We start from the raw sequence: 18066 nt of genomic DNA on the forward strand, positions 1-18066 counted from the left end.
CGCGCCATCTACTCTTGCAAAAGGACCCTTTGATATTCTCGTAAAATCTTAGCAAAAAATTAAAATCAAATATAACGTTAATCACTAAAAGTTCATTTGGTTCTATTTTTATGCACAATTGATCTTGTATGGGGGTGAATTTAGGCTGAAAAACTAGGGGCAAATCACTCTATGAAAAACTCGTACACCATTGGTTGAAATTATATTTTTATGTCTGTAAATCTATGGAATTCTTGTATGCCATGTGCAAGATTGAATTCCCCCTCGCTAAAAAGTGTGGGGGTTGGTGTTACTCATAGAAGCCTCTCTGTTTGATCAGGAGAAAAATTCTCAATTTTCTTCAGCAATCAAGAGCGTATGTTGGGAAAAAGTTTTTAAAGAATTAAACTATTATGTTGGTGTTACATATCTCTTGCAATATTTAATAACAGGTGTTACATATGTTTCTAAGCAATATTTAATTTGCTGCTAAACAGTTGAGGCTTTTTAGATCAAATCGTAAAAGTGTAATTTTTTCCTCTCATTTTGAGACCCCCACAGGCACAACCTTATTTTTGGAAGGTTTTAATTTTCATCATAATCTTACTCCTTCATGATGATCATATCTTAATATCTTTGTCTTAAACCAATTTTGAAACGCCTTCACAAGCAGCAGTGAAAAAACAAGAAATGAAAAAGGGGCGAAATCAGAATCAGCAAAGAGACTCAGCCTCTTTTTAATGATGATACTCATGATACTGAGATTGATTGGCCACACAGTGAATTGGAAAGGACTTAAGGAAAAAATATTTCGTTCTTCAATGAGAAAAGTAATTTAAAGACTATAGTTATGCAACATGTGCTTATATCAGTAAATTACTTTTATTTAACAGCAGGAAATCTCATCTCAATAAGCATTTCTTAGTTTTTTCTCAATTTTCCTTGCAAAACTTTTGAACAAACCAAGATTCCGGACAGTTCCGGATCAGCGGCCTTAAGCAAGCAAATTATTGAGAACAGACTTGATCCTTTAAAGAAAACAAAATAGATTTTATTCAGGCTAGCCTTTACCGAAGAACATGCTATTATGCCCAAGTACCTTTAAGGGACTTTTTAATACCACTGAGACCCAGATTATCGGGTCACAGACTTGGAAATCATGCGACAGTTCGTTTTCATTTGTACTTTTAAAAGTGGCTTTGCTGCGTGCAGTAAGATAAACTTATTTTCATTGCAAAGTTTTTTAATTCATTAATATGAAATTTATTAATATAAAAACATTGCAAAGTTAAATAAATTCTGCGCATTGAATATGTTCTTCTTTGGAAACTTTAAATCAGTGTTTGTAGTACGTAGCTGCCAAAATGCACTTTGAGAACTTCTTGTAAAAATTTCTCTAATTTTATGGGGGAGGGAGGATGTGTAAAAGATTTTTATACAATCGTCCTGCTATCGTGTTTCACCATTTCATTGACTGTTTCCGGCCTAGATTCTGAATCATTAAAACTGCTATTCTTGATGATCCTAACAGCTCTATTTTGATGCTTCTGAAGTTTCGAGAACATTAAATAAAAAACCTGACAAACCAGTGTCGTGTTCATGTTCGGCGCACGTTTGCCGTGAATTGCTTGCTTCCTCGAAGTTTTGAAGGGTCTGAAAAGTAACTCTGATAGCAAACACTGCAACTTTAAAATGAATACAACGATACATTGCAGGCAATGTTGATCTGGCGAGCAAGTACATTGTAAACCGCATACTGTCTTTGGCCTAGCCCGGCGGCTGTTCCTTCAAGCAATTTGGCTCAAACTGATGGAAAGTTTTTCGCCATTTCCAGTATCGGAAAGCAACTATTCAAACTCTGAAATCTTAGATCTCCTTCATATGAAGGCAAATGAAATGAACTAAACTGGACTGAACTGAACTGGACTGATATATAGTGCAAATCGCCAAAGTATGAGCTCGCTGCTTCACATTTTCCTTTCCTCGTAATTCAATTGTATTGTTTAAATGCAAACATTGTAGTTAATATAATGTACATACTGTTCAAAAGATTAAAAACAAACTTATGATCACCAGGCTTATTCCATTGGATTGAGTCATAAACTGGAGTTGCAGGATTTGGCAGAAGAGGAGAGGTCAACTACTGGTAGGGTGCTTTTATTGCAAATAAAGGTAACTTTGATCCTATCTGGTGGTTTCAGGAAGAAATGTGCATGCCTGTGTGGCCTTGTGACGTCAGGAGCAGTGGTTTACACAAAGCTGTGTAAATAACACGACTATATGGTCCAAAATTGCATTGCATTTGTTCATTTAGATCAAAAGCACAGTACTTGTTATTCTGTCATTGATAAGAATATCGTGCAAATAATGTTGAGTTTGAAATGATAAATAACAACCTTATTTGAAGCACCTTTTTTGATGGAATGGTCCTAAACTTTGTTTCTCGCGAAAAAACCTATTGGAAGTTTCTTGCCTCTGCGAGGGTCTTTAAAGATTTATAGAATTTACTCGGTTTGACAGACGGGAAAAGATTTTCTCCTTTCTTGACTTTTTGCAGATTGGATGACCGATAAATGACCGGCTGGAGATCCATCTTGTGTTTCTCGTCGAGAAATGTTTCAATGTCCTTTGCTCAAGCTCATATTGCAATGACAAACCTTGACACTGCAGTAATACAGTTTAACGATTGTTCATCACTTCATTCCTTGTTCGTCACTTCCTTTTTTTGTCATGAGTAATTGTTGGCTTTTTGTAGCCAAACATCTCAAAGTCATGTTTATATGTTTTCACTAGCTTTTCTTGTAAATCGCTGCTCAAACTGCGAAAGTAGAAATTGCTTAAAGCCTTTGTCGGTACTCGGTAGTTCGATTTGAGTCTTGGTAAAGACACCTTCGACTTTGCATCGATTAGTCGGAGAAGATAATCGGCGTCGTCGTCCATCGTCTCGAATTTTCCGATGTAATCGTAGTAAATCAGACAAGGCAGACACAGCCTGTCGTACCGCTCCCAGTGCGCGTTCACGTAATCTGGGTGCTCTGGAGGCGAATCGACAACGTATTGTACAAAGTCTCGAAAGGTTACCCCATCGCCCTTAGTAGCCTGGTCAGTTGGCGTATCAGGCCTGTACCGTTCCAAAATGTATTTACCGAATACCTCCCGGAAAAAGGCGACCCGACTCTCGACAAATTTGCTACGAAATGCTGAAGTAAGTCTTTCTATTGGATTGCGAACAAACATGAATTTGTAGTAAGTAGACAAACGGAATATTATCTCATCCGAAGAATAGTCAGATAACGGTCTAAGCAGTCCAAATGTATTGTTATGAACGTCAGTAGAATCCAATGCCTGTGGATCTTGAATGTAGCCTTCGAGAACCAGCAGAACTCTCCGCCAGTTTGAACAAGCCACTTTTGGGACCATGCAGTAGAGAAGCTGATTTTTGTCGCTCACTAGTATATTCCGGAATGCTGCTCGGTTTAATCCGGTGATTTGATTCTGTCCTGCAGGGTATATTTCTGTCCGGTTTCGCTTGTGGCAATGCTTGACAAGGTTCTGTTTTCTTGCTCTCTGCATCATTGCATTTTCGATGTCCGCAGCTTGAGAGAATGCTGGAAGCTCGTTCTAGGCATAGGCAAAAACATGATGTAGAAAAAACTTAAAGATTCAAAACACTGCTGACACAGATCATTCATGGCTACAATATCTTGCTTTTGCATTTCACGGTTACCGATTATATTCGACAGGCAGGTCGCAGTTGGTGCAAATAGCAGCTGAAACTTTGTTCGGCTCCTTTGCTTGTTTGGAAACTTTGAAATGATTTAATCTGCCGTTTTTAGACTTTATTTTACTAGCTATCTTTACTAGCTGTTACTAAAATTTCAGACATCACCTCATCATGCTTTAAAAAAACGGATATTTTAACGCATTATAGACAAAAGTTTGAAAATGTACCTCCTCCAGTTCCAAAGAAATCTTCATGAATTGCTTTTCAATATCTCCACCAGCGAATTGATCTTCTCATGTAAAAAAATGAAACATTATCGTTAAATATTTCTAGCTTAATTTGTAGGAAGAGACAGTGTTTCTTTCATTAACTTATTTTAAGTTGCTTCTGGCTCTAGACAAAACTAACAAAATGAGTATTTTGGTATCAGTTTATATCGAAGGAAATTTTTGCTTCAGAAAAAAGACGAATAGCTCAGTTGCCAAGCGTCACTTTTCATTGACTAGCAAATTACTAGCAAATGTGACTTAATTATCAGCATTACTATACATCCCATGAAAATTGATCTTTATTTATATAAGAAAGTTTCCATAAATCTTTAAGTGTGTTCCACGTCTGAAATACTTGCGATGACAAAGAGCAAATTTAAAATAAACAATGCTAATTAGTTTGTTTAGAAATTTTATTTCTCTTTGCTCTGTAACGATAATTTACTTGGAAATTTGACTTTCTTTGGCATCAAAATTTAGAAAGCTTTTTCAATTTTATATGCAATTTCCAATGCAGTGAAAACTTGATCATTCTTACAATATTAATCCTTTCATAAAATCTTTGTAGCAAGATTAATAATTCTTTCAGAAAATCCTTGTATAAATGCATATTGAAGCGGTCCCTAATCTACTCGAAATCCTGCACACAAGAATAACCTCTTCACGATTTTTTCACTATTTTTGCACTTCCCCAAGTCACAATTTTGTAACCATCAAAAGAAAAGAAATTATTGACAGAAATTGCCAAGTTTTTGCGCTTCCAAGTAGAAAGCTAATCAAATCTCCCCAGAGACTAAAGAAATAATACAATAGTTTTACAGAATATTAATGGATGCAACCCAAGTTGAGAGCTTACTTCACTTGTCACCCCCCATTTGCTTTCAGCAAAAACTCTTGCAATAAACAGCGTAAACACACATGAAACAACATAAGAAACAACAAACCTTTCAGTGTACTGAACATGTCTCCAGCCTTCCATACTTCCCATGAAATGAGACAGATCAGGCCTAGCAAGGAAACAACCCTGATTGCCAGAGCACGCATAGTTACTGTCTTTATTTGCATTTCATGACATTCCATTGCATATCAAGCCTTTATAACAAGGCCTAAAATACGTTGTATCCTGTTCCACACCATACCCTACATTATTAAGAGGTTTCTTGCGTCTTCTGCAGCAAACTCATATTAGCCTCGGCTTAATTGCTAAAGTGCACCTAATTGGACTGGGTCAGAGGTTTATCCGCTTAGCTGACTGCTCACTGGCTTGAAACAATTGATAGTCCATAATGTCACCTTTGATTGTTCTTTCTGCTTTTTCAGCCAATCGCAGGTCATTCTCTGTTTTCTTTTAATTCCAGATATGATTCAAGTTTAAGTTGATAGACTTGTTTGGATTTATTAATTCCCGTGATTCTGAAATTTTTTGTATCGACGGGGGTTCATCACATGTAGAATTATCCCAAGTAAGCTTGTAATTAAAAGTAGAAAAGCTTGTTATACTTTCAAAATGAAGTGATCTTTCTAACAATCCGAAAAATTTCACAGATATTTATTATAGATCAGTTGCTGCTCCAGCTCACAAATTTATTTCGTTTTAATTTGTGTTCAACTCTTTCAATGAAAATAATAACAAAGTAAGTTTTCTTGAAGTATAAATTTCGGGAAAATTTTTTGCAAAGATGTTGCGATTGAAAAACTGAATACGTGGGAATTCTCTTTTTGTTAGTCAGCTTGTTTGACGCTTTTGCAATCCGGCGTGGACTCTCATCAGCAATTAAACCTCCGTTCAGAAGGAGGCCGTGGATCAGTGGGTTTCAGTGCACATGACCTGCTTTTACATTTGCTTGTGATTCATGAATGATGTGAAAGTGAGGCTAATTACCTTGGAATACAATGAAGGCCAAGCTGCTTTTGCAACTGGCCTGACCCTTTAATTATTGGTAGACATAATCAATTGGCCTACCTGGCAGTGCTATACGATCATTTGTCTTATTTAGAGTAGATTTAATTTGTTGCAAATTTCCACTAACTTAATGCTAAAGTAACAATGTGACAAAATAGTTCGCGGGTTTCGTATTGAAGTTGATGTATCCACACACGAAAATCGAGAAAAAACTCAATAAAGTTTTAAAATATTTCAACATTCTTACCATATAGACCCGACTGGTACCACCTGGCAGGGTTCCCTAGCTCAGGGCTACGAGCGGTGGCCAACGGCTGACTCGGCGGGAGACAGGCAAGGAGGGTGGATGAGCTACGACTCCAGGGGTCAACGGCTTCGGGTGGAAGAACTCCTGGAAAGAGGGATAGTGTCTCTTTAAAAACACTGTAGAGGTGATTCTGGGGGCCCATCTCTACTTTTAGCCCCTTAGTTTTATCTATGACCATGACAACAAATCAAAACTCAGATTTTGGGATAGTTGGAGGGTCATGGTACCTGATAATAGAAGATGGTACCTGATGATGATAAAGTTTTAAAAATTTTTAACATTCTTTCCATCTAGATGATTTTTGGACGGTCTAAGTCTCAAAGAAATTAAAACTTAGGTCATCTATGCCACCATTTACTCAAAACATTGTCGTATGCAGCATAAAATAAGCAAAATTTTTAATGCGATCTGAATGAAATGCCCCCATGTAGTTTACAAAAAAAGAAAACCCAAGACTAATAAGGCTGTATCACAAGGGTGAGATCGAAATTTAGCCTTTTAAGTGGTGGATATAGCGTACTAATATTTTCCAAGTCACTTTTGAAAAGTTTTTTCCGTTTTATTACCAAGCCAAATGTGTACAGTTTTAACGAAAAGGTCCTATGACGTTTTCGGGGACCCAATAATTTCCTCAATTTTATAGTCGGAAGAATCAAAATGCAGATTAAGAATCGCATGATTTTTTTGTTGCAAAAACAGAAACCTATGATAAACGTTTTCAATTCATCATGGAAACAGGGAGGAACATTGATAGCGCTCCTCAAGGTACTGTACTTAGTCTTCTACTGTTTATCCTTAGAATTTCTAATTCAATATTCCTTCATGTTTGGAAATGAGTTAGAACCATGTGCATTTGTATCTAGCCTCGATAAAGACGAGTTACTCACATTATTTTCTCATATTAATGATTGGTCTAGCATCAGCAACATGTTATTCTTGCAATGGGAAAATTGTGCTATTCAATCGAGAAAGATTTAATATCAATTTAGCTACGGAGCCAGGAGACATCAATATTAAGGAAATGTAAGATACTTCGGATAGAATGGAGACCTTATCTCGCTAGATTTTCAAAATCCACATAGTTTGCAATACTTGACACGAGAGGCAGACTTGGCTTCCTTTCTTGCGTTTAGATTTTACTTGTGGTTAAAAGGTAGGACTTTATCTTATGCTTCCTTATTTTTTTAAAGTATGGAACAGCTACAGTTGCCATCCACAATCAGTTTGAAGAGTGACATATCAAAACTGGCAAGAAAGAATTTGGAAATAAATCCCATATAATGTTTTTTATGTTGCTATAAAGCATCCAAAGGTAGCTTTTTGGAGACTGAGAAGCTATCGATCAGTGTTCTGGTCCTTCCCTGCTCCCTAGGATAATTGAATCAAGATCTTAATATGCTTTAGCCCTAAGGAATTCACGGAAAGTTTAGCATCCCTAGACTATCCCATACATGAACTATACCATACATGACATGTAATTAAGTGTACTGAAATATTTACAGGAAACATCTTAAAAGATTCTAAGAAGCATTCACCAAAAAGAACGATTAGAATTGAGGGACAATACACAATATGTTCTCTGATGAACTCATTACTTTAATGAAAGAAAGAGATAGGACAAGTATTAATGCAGTTAGATTTAAAGAGGAAGAAGACTGAAAAATGTTAACAGTTACTCAAAAGTCAAGAAAACAATATCATAGAAGAAAAAAGAAGGATCATTTCAAATCCGACATTGAAAATCAAAGGATGACAAAGAGATGTGGAAGAAACTCAAGGAAATAGTTCTTACAATTACATGATCAAAAAAGACTAAAAAATTTTACATTCAGATAGGAACAGAAAATATCTTTGTTCTATAAATTGGAAATAAATATCGTAATTATGTTGACTTTGCGTAGCAGTCATCGTGTAGCAAGCCTACATAGTAAAACCTTTTCTGGAAATTTCTATGAAAGCTGTCAAAACCAGGGACATAAGAAACAATACAATACCGGAGATGCCAGCATGTCAAGAATGTTTTTAGACCCACAACATAGTTTGGTAGACAGTGCATGAGGTTACGAGAGCCCTGTTGTCTGGAATACTCTCAAAACTCAATCCAAAGCTCCAAATTACGATGCATTCAAAAGAACATTACTAAAAGCTCATTCTGAATAAGAACACTCTTTCAAAATTTATCAAAAAAGAGATTAATGTTCATATATTTTTGAAAATTTTTCTTTAAATGGACAGATTTTATAAACTGTTGCTATTGTGATATCAAGATGACATATACAGGCCTGTTTTATAAAAGATGGTATGTGTGTTTTGTTTGTGTGTGGGTATATGGGTGTGTATATAATCGTACAAATTTTCCTTTGATGTCTTTTAAACGGTTTTGCTATTAATATTTTATACACAAATTATTCTAAAAACATCTTAGTATTTCCTGAGCATCTTAGTATCTCAGTATTTCAGTATTTCATGAGAAATTACGAATATGAACTCAACTTATTCTTAAAATCTTTACTACTGCCCTTTCTTCATCATGAAAGCACTGTTGGAAACGAAACAAGCTTACACCGTACCAACTTGAAGAGGGCTCCTCTAACGCTTCTCTTATTCGCTTCTGGATAAATGGTCGAATTGTCAAGGGCTTCGAGCCAGGCTATTATTTTAAGCCAATTTTAAGATTTAATGAATTTTAGGCCTCGTGATTTTCTTTAAAATTCATTTCTACAAAAACGTATACAACTAGTTATTGTTTCCCAAGAAAATTTGGCAAGACAGGAATGTCTTTTATGACGTATCCAGGGCAACCTCGTTTTCATTCAGAATCCATACGCAAAAAGGCAAGCTCGACGTTCCGCCATTTTATTTTGAAGTTCCAGATTTTAGTCTGCACTCGTCTCAAAGCAAAATACTGTGGAAATGGATGAAGTTGGTATCGCTTCTTCCGGAGATTATGCGGCATTGACCCGTTCTTGTTGTATGTTTCAAGAGAAGCCCCTGGAATTGGAAACAGCTATATCTATTTTGGAGAATGTCGAACAGTACAGGTCGATTGCATATCCCCCTATGAAGCCTAAAGGGGGCGAGGTATACTTGTTTATGCCCCAGCTTATTGAAGAACAAGGTAAGCAAATTAATTTCTAAGGTCTTCAATAGAAAGACAAATCGAGAAAAGAAAGAGCAGAAGTTTTCCTTTATCTAAACCATTTGTTTTGCTTTGACCTTGACCGATAACTTTAGTATATGCATCAATACTTCTCCAGTTATTCATTCTCTAAGAAAAGGGGAAACATTTTCAACAAACGTCTGAGTTTTTTGTTCGAATCTGCCGACTTCTTAGAAATGTGTGACAGAGAAATTTGAATTTTGGAGAAACAAATGGCAGCGCCACAGGGGGAGGGGAGATTGTGGGAAACGGCACGCTTTCTTACATTAAGAGAAACCTGGCCTGATGTTTTATTCTGAGAGCCCCCCCCCCCCCCCCAGCGTAGTGGTTTAGCGCAGCTTTCTCATGATAAAGTGAATCAAAACAGGGCCTTTGGAAGTGGGGGAGGAGGGTGCTGGGGGGCTGGAGCCCCTTAATAACTGTCAAACTGTTTTATATCCTTTATAACAGCTGCAAGAGGCAATGCAGTGGGAACTCCCCCCCCCCAATGCAGTGGGCACTCCCCCCCATTTGAATTTCATTTCCACAGCACTGCAAATATAATATTTTATTAGTTGATTGGCAAATGGGATCATGTGCTATTAACTGACTTATAATGTCTGTCTAACAAACAATATATTATTCAAGCAAGCACCTTCAAAATATTTGGGCCTGCTTTATTTTCCATGGATGCAGTTTGGAAATATTTGGGCCTGTTTTGTGTTTTAACCTTGGTGTTTATTTGAGAAGGATGCAGTTTGGAGAAGTCTATTATAAAAGATACTAGAAGCAGGAGTGAAGCCAGAGTGGAAAGACTGAGGGCAAAGGCGAATTGAGCCACTGGGATATTTGGGGGTTCAAACTTTTGAATGCTAAAAAAATGTCCTTTTGTGAAGAGATCTTTTGCCATTGGGAAGGCATCTACCCCCTTTTGCATCCCCCTCCCGGTGTCACTGACTAGGAGCTTATTTGTACCATAGCAGTATGTATATAGTTCTTGGAATAATTTGGACTAGAAATGATTTTCCATCTTAACTTAAATTGCAATTCATTTTCAGTCTATTAAATATTTATGCAGTTTTCTCAGTCAAGAACATATTATAAGGAAAAGTTCAATTTCGTAGAAAAAAAGAAGAGGAAATTATTGGGTAGGGGTAGGGATGTAATTACATTAGTTTGCTCATATCTAGGTCCATAACTTGTTGTCTGTTTGCAAGTCTTATTTATTATTGTCTTATCAAATGATGCATGACCAGCTGTGATATAAAGTGATGTGTGACTATAAGCGAGGGTTGTAATGCTAGAGGGCTGGAGGGGGGCTTAGTCCTCCATGTTAATGCAAAAAATTAGCTAATTTCTGCTTTTGCTTGTTTTTAGAAATATTTTGAGCAAGATCCCCCCTCCCTTAGTATTTTGGTAGCCCTACTCCACTGCTATAAATGGAGCTTGATTGAACAATTTTGCATATATTTAGGTTAAAATTATATGTGCAAGTAAACAGTAGTGTGGCTTTAAGCAAAGTGACTATAATTGGCATCAACTATTCTTCTTACCATGTTCTAAGTTGCTTGCAACCATTGTCAGCTTTAGTTTACTCTAATTATGCCTCTAGTGTAGTTGGTTTTAAAGTTAATTAAAAAATATGCCATATTTTGGATTCTTGATAAAACCCAATCTTGATAAAGACAGTTTTGGGATCTGTCTACGAAACATGAAAAAACCACTTTTATATTGAAAGAAGAAGTTTGTTTTCACCTTTAAGACTCTATATAGGTAACATTCTCAATAGGCAAGCAGAACTGATTGGGCGACCTCAACAGTCATTTGCTCACATTTTTGATTGGCCCATTTCAATCCACAACTGGTTATATAAATTTTCTAGCGTAAAGTTTGTGATCTATGTTCTGACATTAAACTCTGAAGAGTGTCAGACAAAAATCTTTAGTATACTAAACTTTTTGCTTTTTTGCACCAGTCTGTTCCAATTGACTTCCAAAAATGATTTTTACTGGATTGAAGCATAATTTGTCCAAGGACACAGATATATTGGGGGTATTGCAATCCCCACACCCCCAACACCCACCGGTAAATCCGTCCCTGTTTTCCCTTTACATCAAATTACACTTGCCATAGGAATAGCCACTTAAAAGGAAGGAAAATGTATTTACAGAATGCTAATTACGTCTTTTGGCCAAGAAACGTCTGCATCCAACAGCACAGTTAAAGCATCTTTGCCTGTTGGGTTCTCCAGTTTTTTCTAGATTTCAAAATTTCATTCCAAGTAGCATCTTTTCCGCACACATTGATACATACGATGACGTTTTACATGAGATGCAATGCTTCTTTTTTGTTACGACGATTGGAAGTTCACCATCGTGTGGAATTGATGTTTCATTCAACATTTATTGTTTTCTCTGTTACATGTTCTTTTTCTTTCTTTGCAATAATTTTAGCACCTATTTCAAGGCCACTTTCAACCTGTGTAGACTTAAAGAAAGCTTGCTTTGATCTGGCAACCCCTGTTAATTAACCAAAACACTGCAGAGTAAATGATGATAATACGGTATATTTTAGAAGATCTGATGAGACGAGTAAGCTCGAGACCAAATCGCATCCCTTATACCATAAAGTAGAAAAATATGCGTAAAGACACTTTCAGTGCAGCAATTTACTTCAGCGTTGAAATTTCTCTTTAGAGCCAATCAAGAATATTTTTGGACCCCTTGCCCCTTGTTCCCCATTCCCGATTTGTGATTAAAATGATAAAAACATACAAGCAGTGGCGGACACTTGGGGGGGCGAGGGGGGGCAATCGATTGCCCCCCAATACTTTAGAGAACAATGGTCTTTTGTTTTAAAACAATGGGAAATGTGACGTCATATTATTAAAACAATAGGCTTGCCCCCCCCCCAATATTTGAACAAGTGTCCGCCCCTGCATACAAGTTTATAAGTGCTTGGTAAAATAGCATTTCCTTAGAGTTAACAGAAGACAGTGAATCATTGTTATTTCTATTAAGTCAATATTTGCAGATAAATCAATTTTATCTTTCAAAACTATCGTTTTAGATAACTGGAAATGCGATCACTACCGATGGTTAAACAATGGCCCAAAAGAGATACCTCGAAGAGGCCCACTGGTGCGAAAGCTCTATTTCTTGGCCCGAGTTCCAGAAGGGAAAACCTTTCAGTTTCAGAGGCATGCTTATATGCTCATTGCAGACACACGATCACCTAAGCCTGTTCTTGTACATTATATTGGAGACGAGTCAATCATGATAGATTTCCCTCATGGCAACTCCAAGAAAACGATCAAGCCTTTCTTTGCTGTTGCACCGTCTGTACGCAAAGAAATCGCACGCAAGTCATTGGCAAGCCCTAGTGACATTATTGAATCGATGAAAGTGAAATCTGAAGAAGGCAATAACCCAGCCATGACTCCGAGGAACAAAAACCAGATTCGGAATTTAAAGCGAAGGCAACGGATGATAGAGGCAGGCAATAAAATGAAGAAATCGTCACTATGTAACATGCTTGACATGGTTGAGAATATTGCAGGATTCGTTCATTTTCTTCAGACCGTTCCTGATACTGTCTGTGTCGTTGGATTGCCCGAATTGTCGTCTGCTTTGGAGGATTTGCTGAAGTTACCTTCCGTCGATCCTGTTGTCTTCTCTTACTGTGAACCATTCAAAATTGGCAGACTAAATATCGCTGTATTTTTATTCGAACATGTTGCTTTTGTCGGTATGTATTCATACCAAGTTTTCTTTTTAATATCACAAAAAACTGGGCATTGTAAGAAATTATGAATGAAATAACGAAAAGAGCCATTAATATCCAAGAGCTGTTAATTAGCTATGGTCTCCTTTAACAATATATTTCATATAAGTTTTTGTTAGCAATATGTCATTGCATTTTCCTCTAAAAGTGTATCTTATAGCTATTACTCCGCCCGTCATTAATTGAATTCAGTCAGTATATTTCCTATGCGAAGAATGATATTTTTGACGTGTTTTTGTTTTTTCCTCGAAGGCAAACCTGGTTTCCCGTGCTTTGCTGTAATTTACGACTCTGAATGTGCATTTGCTCACGAAAAGTTGCTCAGAACAGTGGCAAGCAGCGTTCCATCTCTCAATAAATATAAAGGGCCTATTGTTACTGGTCGCGAGTCTACTATCACAGAATGCATTAAGTCAGTCTTTCAGAACTTGTTTGCCGTCACGGACTGGGAGCATGTTGTTGTTGAGTCCCGCCTTTGGCTGCGTTCGACTGGTGCAACTGTCTCTCAAATTAACATGTTCACAGACCATCTTCGTCTTCTTCTGGAGTCACCAACTAAAGATATCTACGAAAAAAAACTTAGTCGATGCTCAGAGTCCTGGACCACGGAGTTTCGACAGCATTATGACAATAAGTTGAAAGATGCTATCGAGACGCGCCTAGGCCAATGGATTCTGCAGAGATACAGTCTGTTCAGCAAAGACCTTGGTGTAACTGACATTGTCAATCAAGATCTTCAAATACTTATGCGAGATTTACAAGATATCAAGGACCCAACTGTAGACACGATTGCGATTGCACTGTATCACATCAGTGTTCATTTGGCAAATGAGATAACAAAGGGCTATTGTAATCTGGGAACGTACCGCCTACGGTCAGAGCTGCTTTATTTACTGCGCCCCTCTGATGAAGTTTTCATTTACGAAAACACTTACAACCCAGCAGCAATAGTCTCTGGACTGAAAGCCAACCGCCTGCCGTTCCAACCTAGTGGAATTGGAGACAAGATTGATGAAAATGTGCGGGCAGAGCGCATTCATGCCGCAGGAAACGTTGTTCATGTGAGTCAGCTGCAGGCCTTTTTGGTGAAAGGTGTTAGTGATGACATACATGCTGTTAAATTATATCCCCGCGAATATTGCACATGTCAGGCAAAAGAAGTGTGCTGTCATGTTTTGGCAGTTAAGCTCAGTTTAGGCTTGGCACAAAGCACTGTGAAATCAAAAGGGACTCCTGCCCCATGCATTGTTGTAAATGTCGCTCAACCTGTGCCAACAGTACCACAAGTTTGTGAAGAAGGAACTGATGCTTCAGCTGTGACTGTACCGCAAGCAGTTCACGGGAATCAAGTCAATGCTGCTGCACAAACTATAGCGAATCTTATGGCATCTGGCGCCACAGCAGCTCAACCAGGTGCAGGGCAACAGGTCTTCACTCTCGATTCTTTTATCGAAGCATTAACAGTTGCCAGAGAATGCATAGTTACACCAGCGAATGACAATGCGGAGGCGATTAGCCAAACCAACTAGCAACTATGCATGTCATAAAAGAATCAACACTCTCATCCACGATCGCTAAATCTTGACTGTGGAGAATATAGTTCTAAACTCTTTATTTTTGTATTGAATCACTGCTCCTTTGATTTTTCAGACTCTCTTGACCATGTCGCTGGATTTTGAAGGAATTGTAATAAGTTAGATCTCTTCCTCTTGTGAATTTTCAGATCAATCTTCACTCATAGCTGTCATTATAACCCTAACGTTAGCTACACAAACCAGGGGCGTCGTGGCTCCTGGCAAAGGGCCGGGAGAATATAATCATAAGGGGGCCCGCTTTTGTATGACATTTCCAATCACAAGCCACAGGTCGCCAAAAATGGTACATACGTACCTTGAAACCACGCACATACGAGAAATTTAAAAGATGCTAGTTTTTGTCATTTTCAAAGCTTCATTTGCTATATTTGTTGGGGTGTATCCCCTTATCTCTAACCATAGTTCTCTAACTCAACTGCAAAAAATGTGGAACAAATCCAATGCTGTAGTGCCCACTTGATACAAACACAAACGCGACATAGCACTTACGTGCACTACGAGCGAAGCTAGCAGAAAATTTCAGAATGTTTTAGCAGTCGCTTTTGTCCTGGGTTTTATAAAACTCACTTGGAAGGGACCCACCGGGAAATTTAGGCCATAACGCCCCTGACACAAACAAGGAAATTTAAATTAAAGATCGGTTTGATGTTTGGCTTTGAATCCTGTTTGACGAATCCCATAGCATTTTTTAAGGAATTCAAACTAGTGGGAAAATTTTTTTTGTATCACAAATAAAGACAACTCAAAACTAACTACAAACTGTGTCTGTCGTAACCGCAAAGACATGATGTCATCGAGCTCCAACTATGACAGCACTTACATTAATATTGAAGTACATATACAGATAATCTAAATGACAAAAAAGATAAACAACAACTTAACCGGGTGTCTTAGAAGGACCACATCCCCCCATCCACATTATTGTTGTTAATAATTGATGGAGTACCATCACGTTGATATGGAAACAGATCAAGCTATTAGTGGAGCAAGGAAGTAGTTCATTACAAGACTCCCGGTACAAATATTACAGAAGAAAAGGAAAATGAAAAAAAAAATAAGAAACTGCTGCTGCTGCTTTGTGATTGAATTCAATCTGAAAATATTTTCGTATTTTTGATAAACAAAATTGTTGCTTCAAGAATTATTCGATTAATAATGACATTATCCTGAGAGTCTCCGAACAGAAGCAAGTCACACAAACATTTATCATCTAGATTGACATTTGAAACAGGAGTTTCAGAGAGCTGATCAAAGAGATCTAGCCGCATTGAGTCAAACAAGGGGCAGTGCAGAAGAAAATGCTCGTTGTCTTCCTTGTCACTACCGCAATTTCAAAATAGAGTAAGACTATCAAAGTTGTGTTCATTCAGTACACTAAACTTTAAACGCAACTTGGTGAGCAATCTGACTTAACTGAGAAAAGGATGCTGAATTTTTAATCTCTTCATCAGCAAATTCCACTCAAGCAAGGTGTCACTAAAGTATGTGTTAGAAAAACGATTGGTTCTAGCAACCTTTACTTCATAGTCACTAGGATATCTAAGACTGTAATTGAGTTGACGTTCAGGAGGGATTCCATGAAAAGCGTAATCTGGTGTTTGTGATTTAACTAAGTTTAAAAATTGCTTAGCCTTCAATACCACCTCCTGTGATACAGACTTTCCCGTCCTAGTTCTTCCTATAATATCTGCCTATTTGTAGTAGTTAAATCATGTAGTAGTTAAGGGTCCTTTTTGGTTCTTCGTAGTTAATGGTCCTAGGGGTCCTAGGATCATAGGGTCTGGTTTTTCCAGTATGCTTACCTAAAGGTAGACCTTGATACCTACTGGGGATTGATATACCAAACTTCGTACTCCGAAATTATTCAGGTTTATAATTGAAAAATCGAGTTTTTCGGCAACAATGCTTGTTTTTCATAACTATGCAATTTATGTAGGCTTCGAGTGGAACTGATGACAGTACAATGAGCTGAGAATAAAAAGTTGGTCCTGCTGAGAGTTGACCCCCCCTGAGAGTTGATTCTCCTTTTTTTAGTAAGTACCACAAGCATCAATGTTTGGTTCGCCTCACGTCAACTGGAAAAGACGGAAGACCTAAGCCTGAACCTTTTTTCCATTTCATTTAAAAAATCTTTACACACGAATTCCCTATCAGACCTAGGGATCGTGTTTTGTTTAGGGAATTTATTAACTTTGTAGGAATTCCTTCAAGTTTCTTTTAAACATGGAAATTATGGGGCTCATTCTGATGTTTCTTGGAATCTCATACCATGTTTTGGCCCCAGATGAAAGAAACTTCCCTTTAAGAATTCCAAATTTTGCCTTGGGATGTCAATATCAAGCTGATTCCTTGTCGAATAACTGGATATCTCTGATCTCAGGGCCCGCGCCACGCATTATAAAGTGGGGGGGGGGCAAGGCTAAAAATGTAGGGACCAAGGCTTCTTACCCCTTTTATTGAAGTTTTACAACTACTTGCATTGTAAGAAAGTGGGGGCCATGGCCACCCCCCCCCCCAGTGGCGCGGGCCCTTGATCTAGTGATAAATTTACCTCTTAACCCTATCCAGACTAGGGGGGGGCACAAAGTGCCCCCCTAGTTGGTTTTTCTTTCATAACTTCAGGAGTTTGAAAGCAATACCCCTCAGACCTCCTGACTTTTAGTTTTAACCTATCTGACACATGTTCATATAAAAAGATAATTTTTTTATTATTAATCAGGGGGTTGTGTAGGGGCGTTTTCAAAACTAGTCAAGTAAAAAATAGTTCAATCTGCCACGGATTCGCAACAAAAGTAGATATATTGATGAAAATTAGTATCTAGGCATTAATTTGTGCTCTTTTCATGATTCTGACCAGAAAATTCAAATTCAACATCCTTTTCTATGATTTTTCTGCTGCGCATGCGCACACATCTGTTGACAGATTTATAGGTATTACATTAATAAAACTGCAAGTTTAGAATAATTTGTCTGCTAAGGCATTAAAAATGAACTCAAACATGACATTTGGTTGTATCGATCATTTAGTTATATAGAAAAAACTATCGCCAAATACAAAATATGTTGAGTTCTTTTGTTAGGAACGTTAATAATTTTGAGAAGTAACATTAAAATTGTGTAAATCTTCTTGTTTCTATTAGAAAATGCATCAAATTTGCTTATTTTAATAACTTAGCCCGATGCTTAGGAATTAATGAATATTTTAAGATTTTCAAAAATTTTCTAAATTTTTGCTTCACCCGGCCACCATTATGATGACGTCATCGTGAAACCACGTGACTTAAAAATTGAACATAAATACTAAAATGTGGAGAAAAGATAAGAGTACCATCCAAACAAAGTTCATTGTCCTAGCTAGAGGAACAAA

The 18066-nt window shown here is 37.5% G+C and overlaps 2 protein-coding genes across 2 annotated transcripts; one reads left to right on the forward strand and one right to left on the reverse strand.

The window, feature by feature from the left end:
- Positions 1 to 783: 783 nt before the first annotated feature.
- LOC135688017 (carbohydrate sulfotransferase 11) lies at positions 784 to 5247 on the reverse strand. The gene is made up of 3 exons (XM_065204692.2): positions 4917 to 5247; positions 3931 to 3992; positions 784 to 3600 (listed from the first exon to the last, which is right to left on the reverse strand). Exons 1-3 carry the CDS (start codon positions 5050 to 5052, stop codon positions 2692 to 2694), a joined length of 1107 nt encoding a protein of 368 aa, XP_065060764.1. The 5' UTR covers positions 5053 to 5247; the 3' UTR covers positions 784 to 2691.
- A 3739-nt stretch (positions 5248 to 8986) lies between these two features.
- LOC148958015 (uncharacterized) lies at positions 8987 to 16833 on the forward strand. The gene is made up of 3 exons (XM_089114084.1): positions 8987 to 9300; positions 12391 to 13068; positions 13357 to 16833. Exons 1-3 carry the CDS (start codon positions 9096 to 9098, stop codon positions 14631 to 14633), a joined length of 2160 nt encoding a protein of 719 aa, XP_088970210.1. The 5' UTR covers positions 8987 to 9095; the 3' UTR covers positions 14634 to 16833.
- The last annotated feature ends 1233 nt before the right edge of the window (positions 16834 to 18066 follow it).

Source organism: Rhopilema esculentum, chromosome 19, assembly GCF_057945365.1.
Source record: "Rhopilema esculentum isolate cy_ngs chromosome 19, ASM5794536v1, whole genome shotgun sequence".
Classification (NCBI taxonomy): Eukaryota; Metazoa; Cnidaria; class Scyphozoa; order Rhizostomeae; family Rhizostomatidae; genus Rhopilema; species Rhopilema esculentum.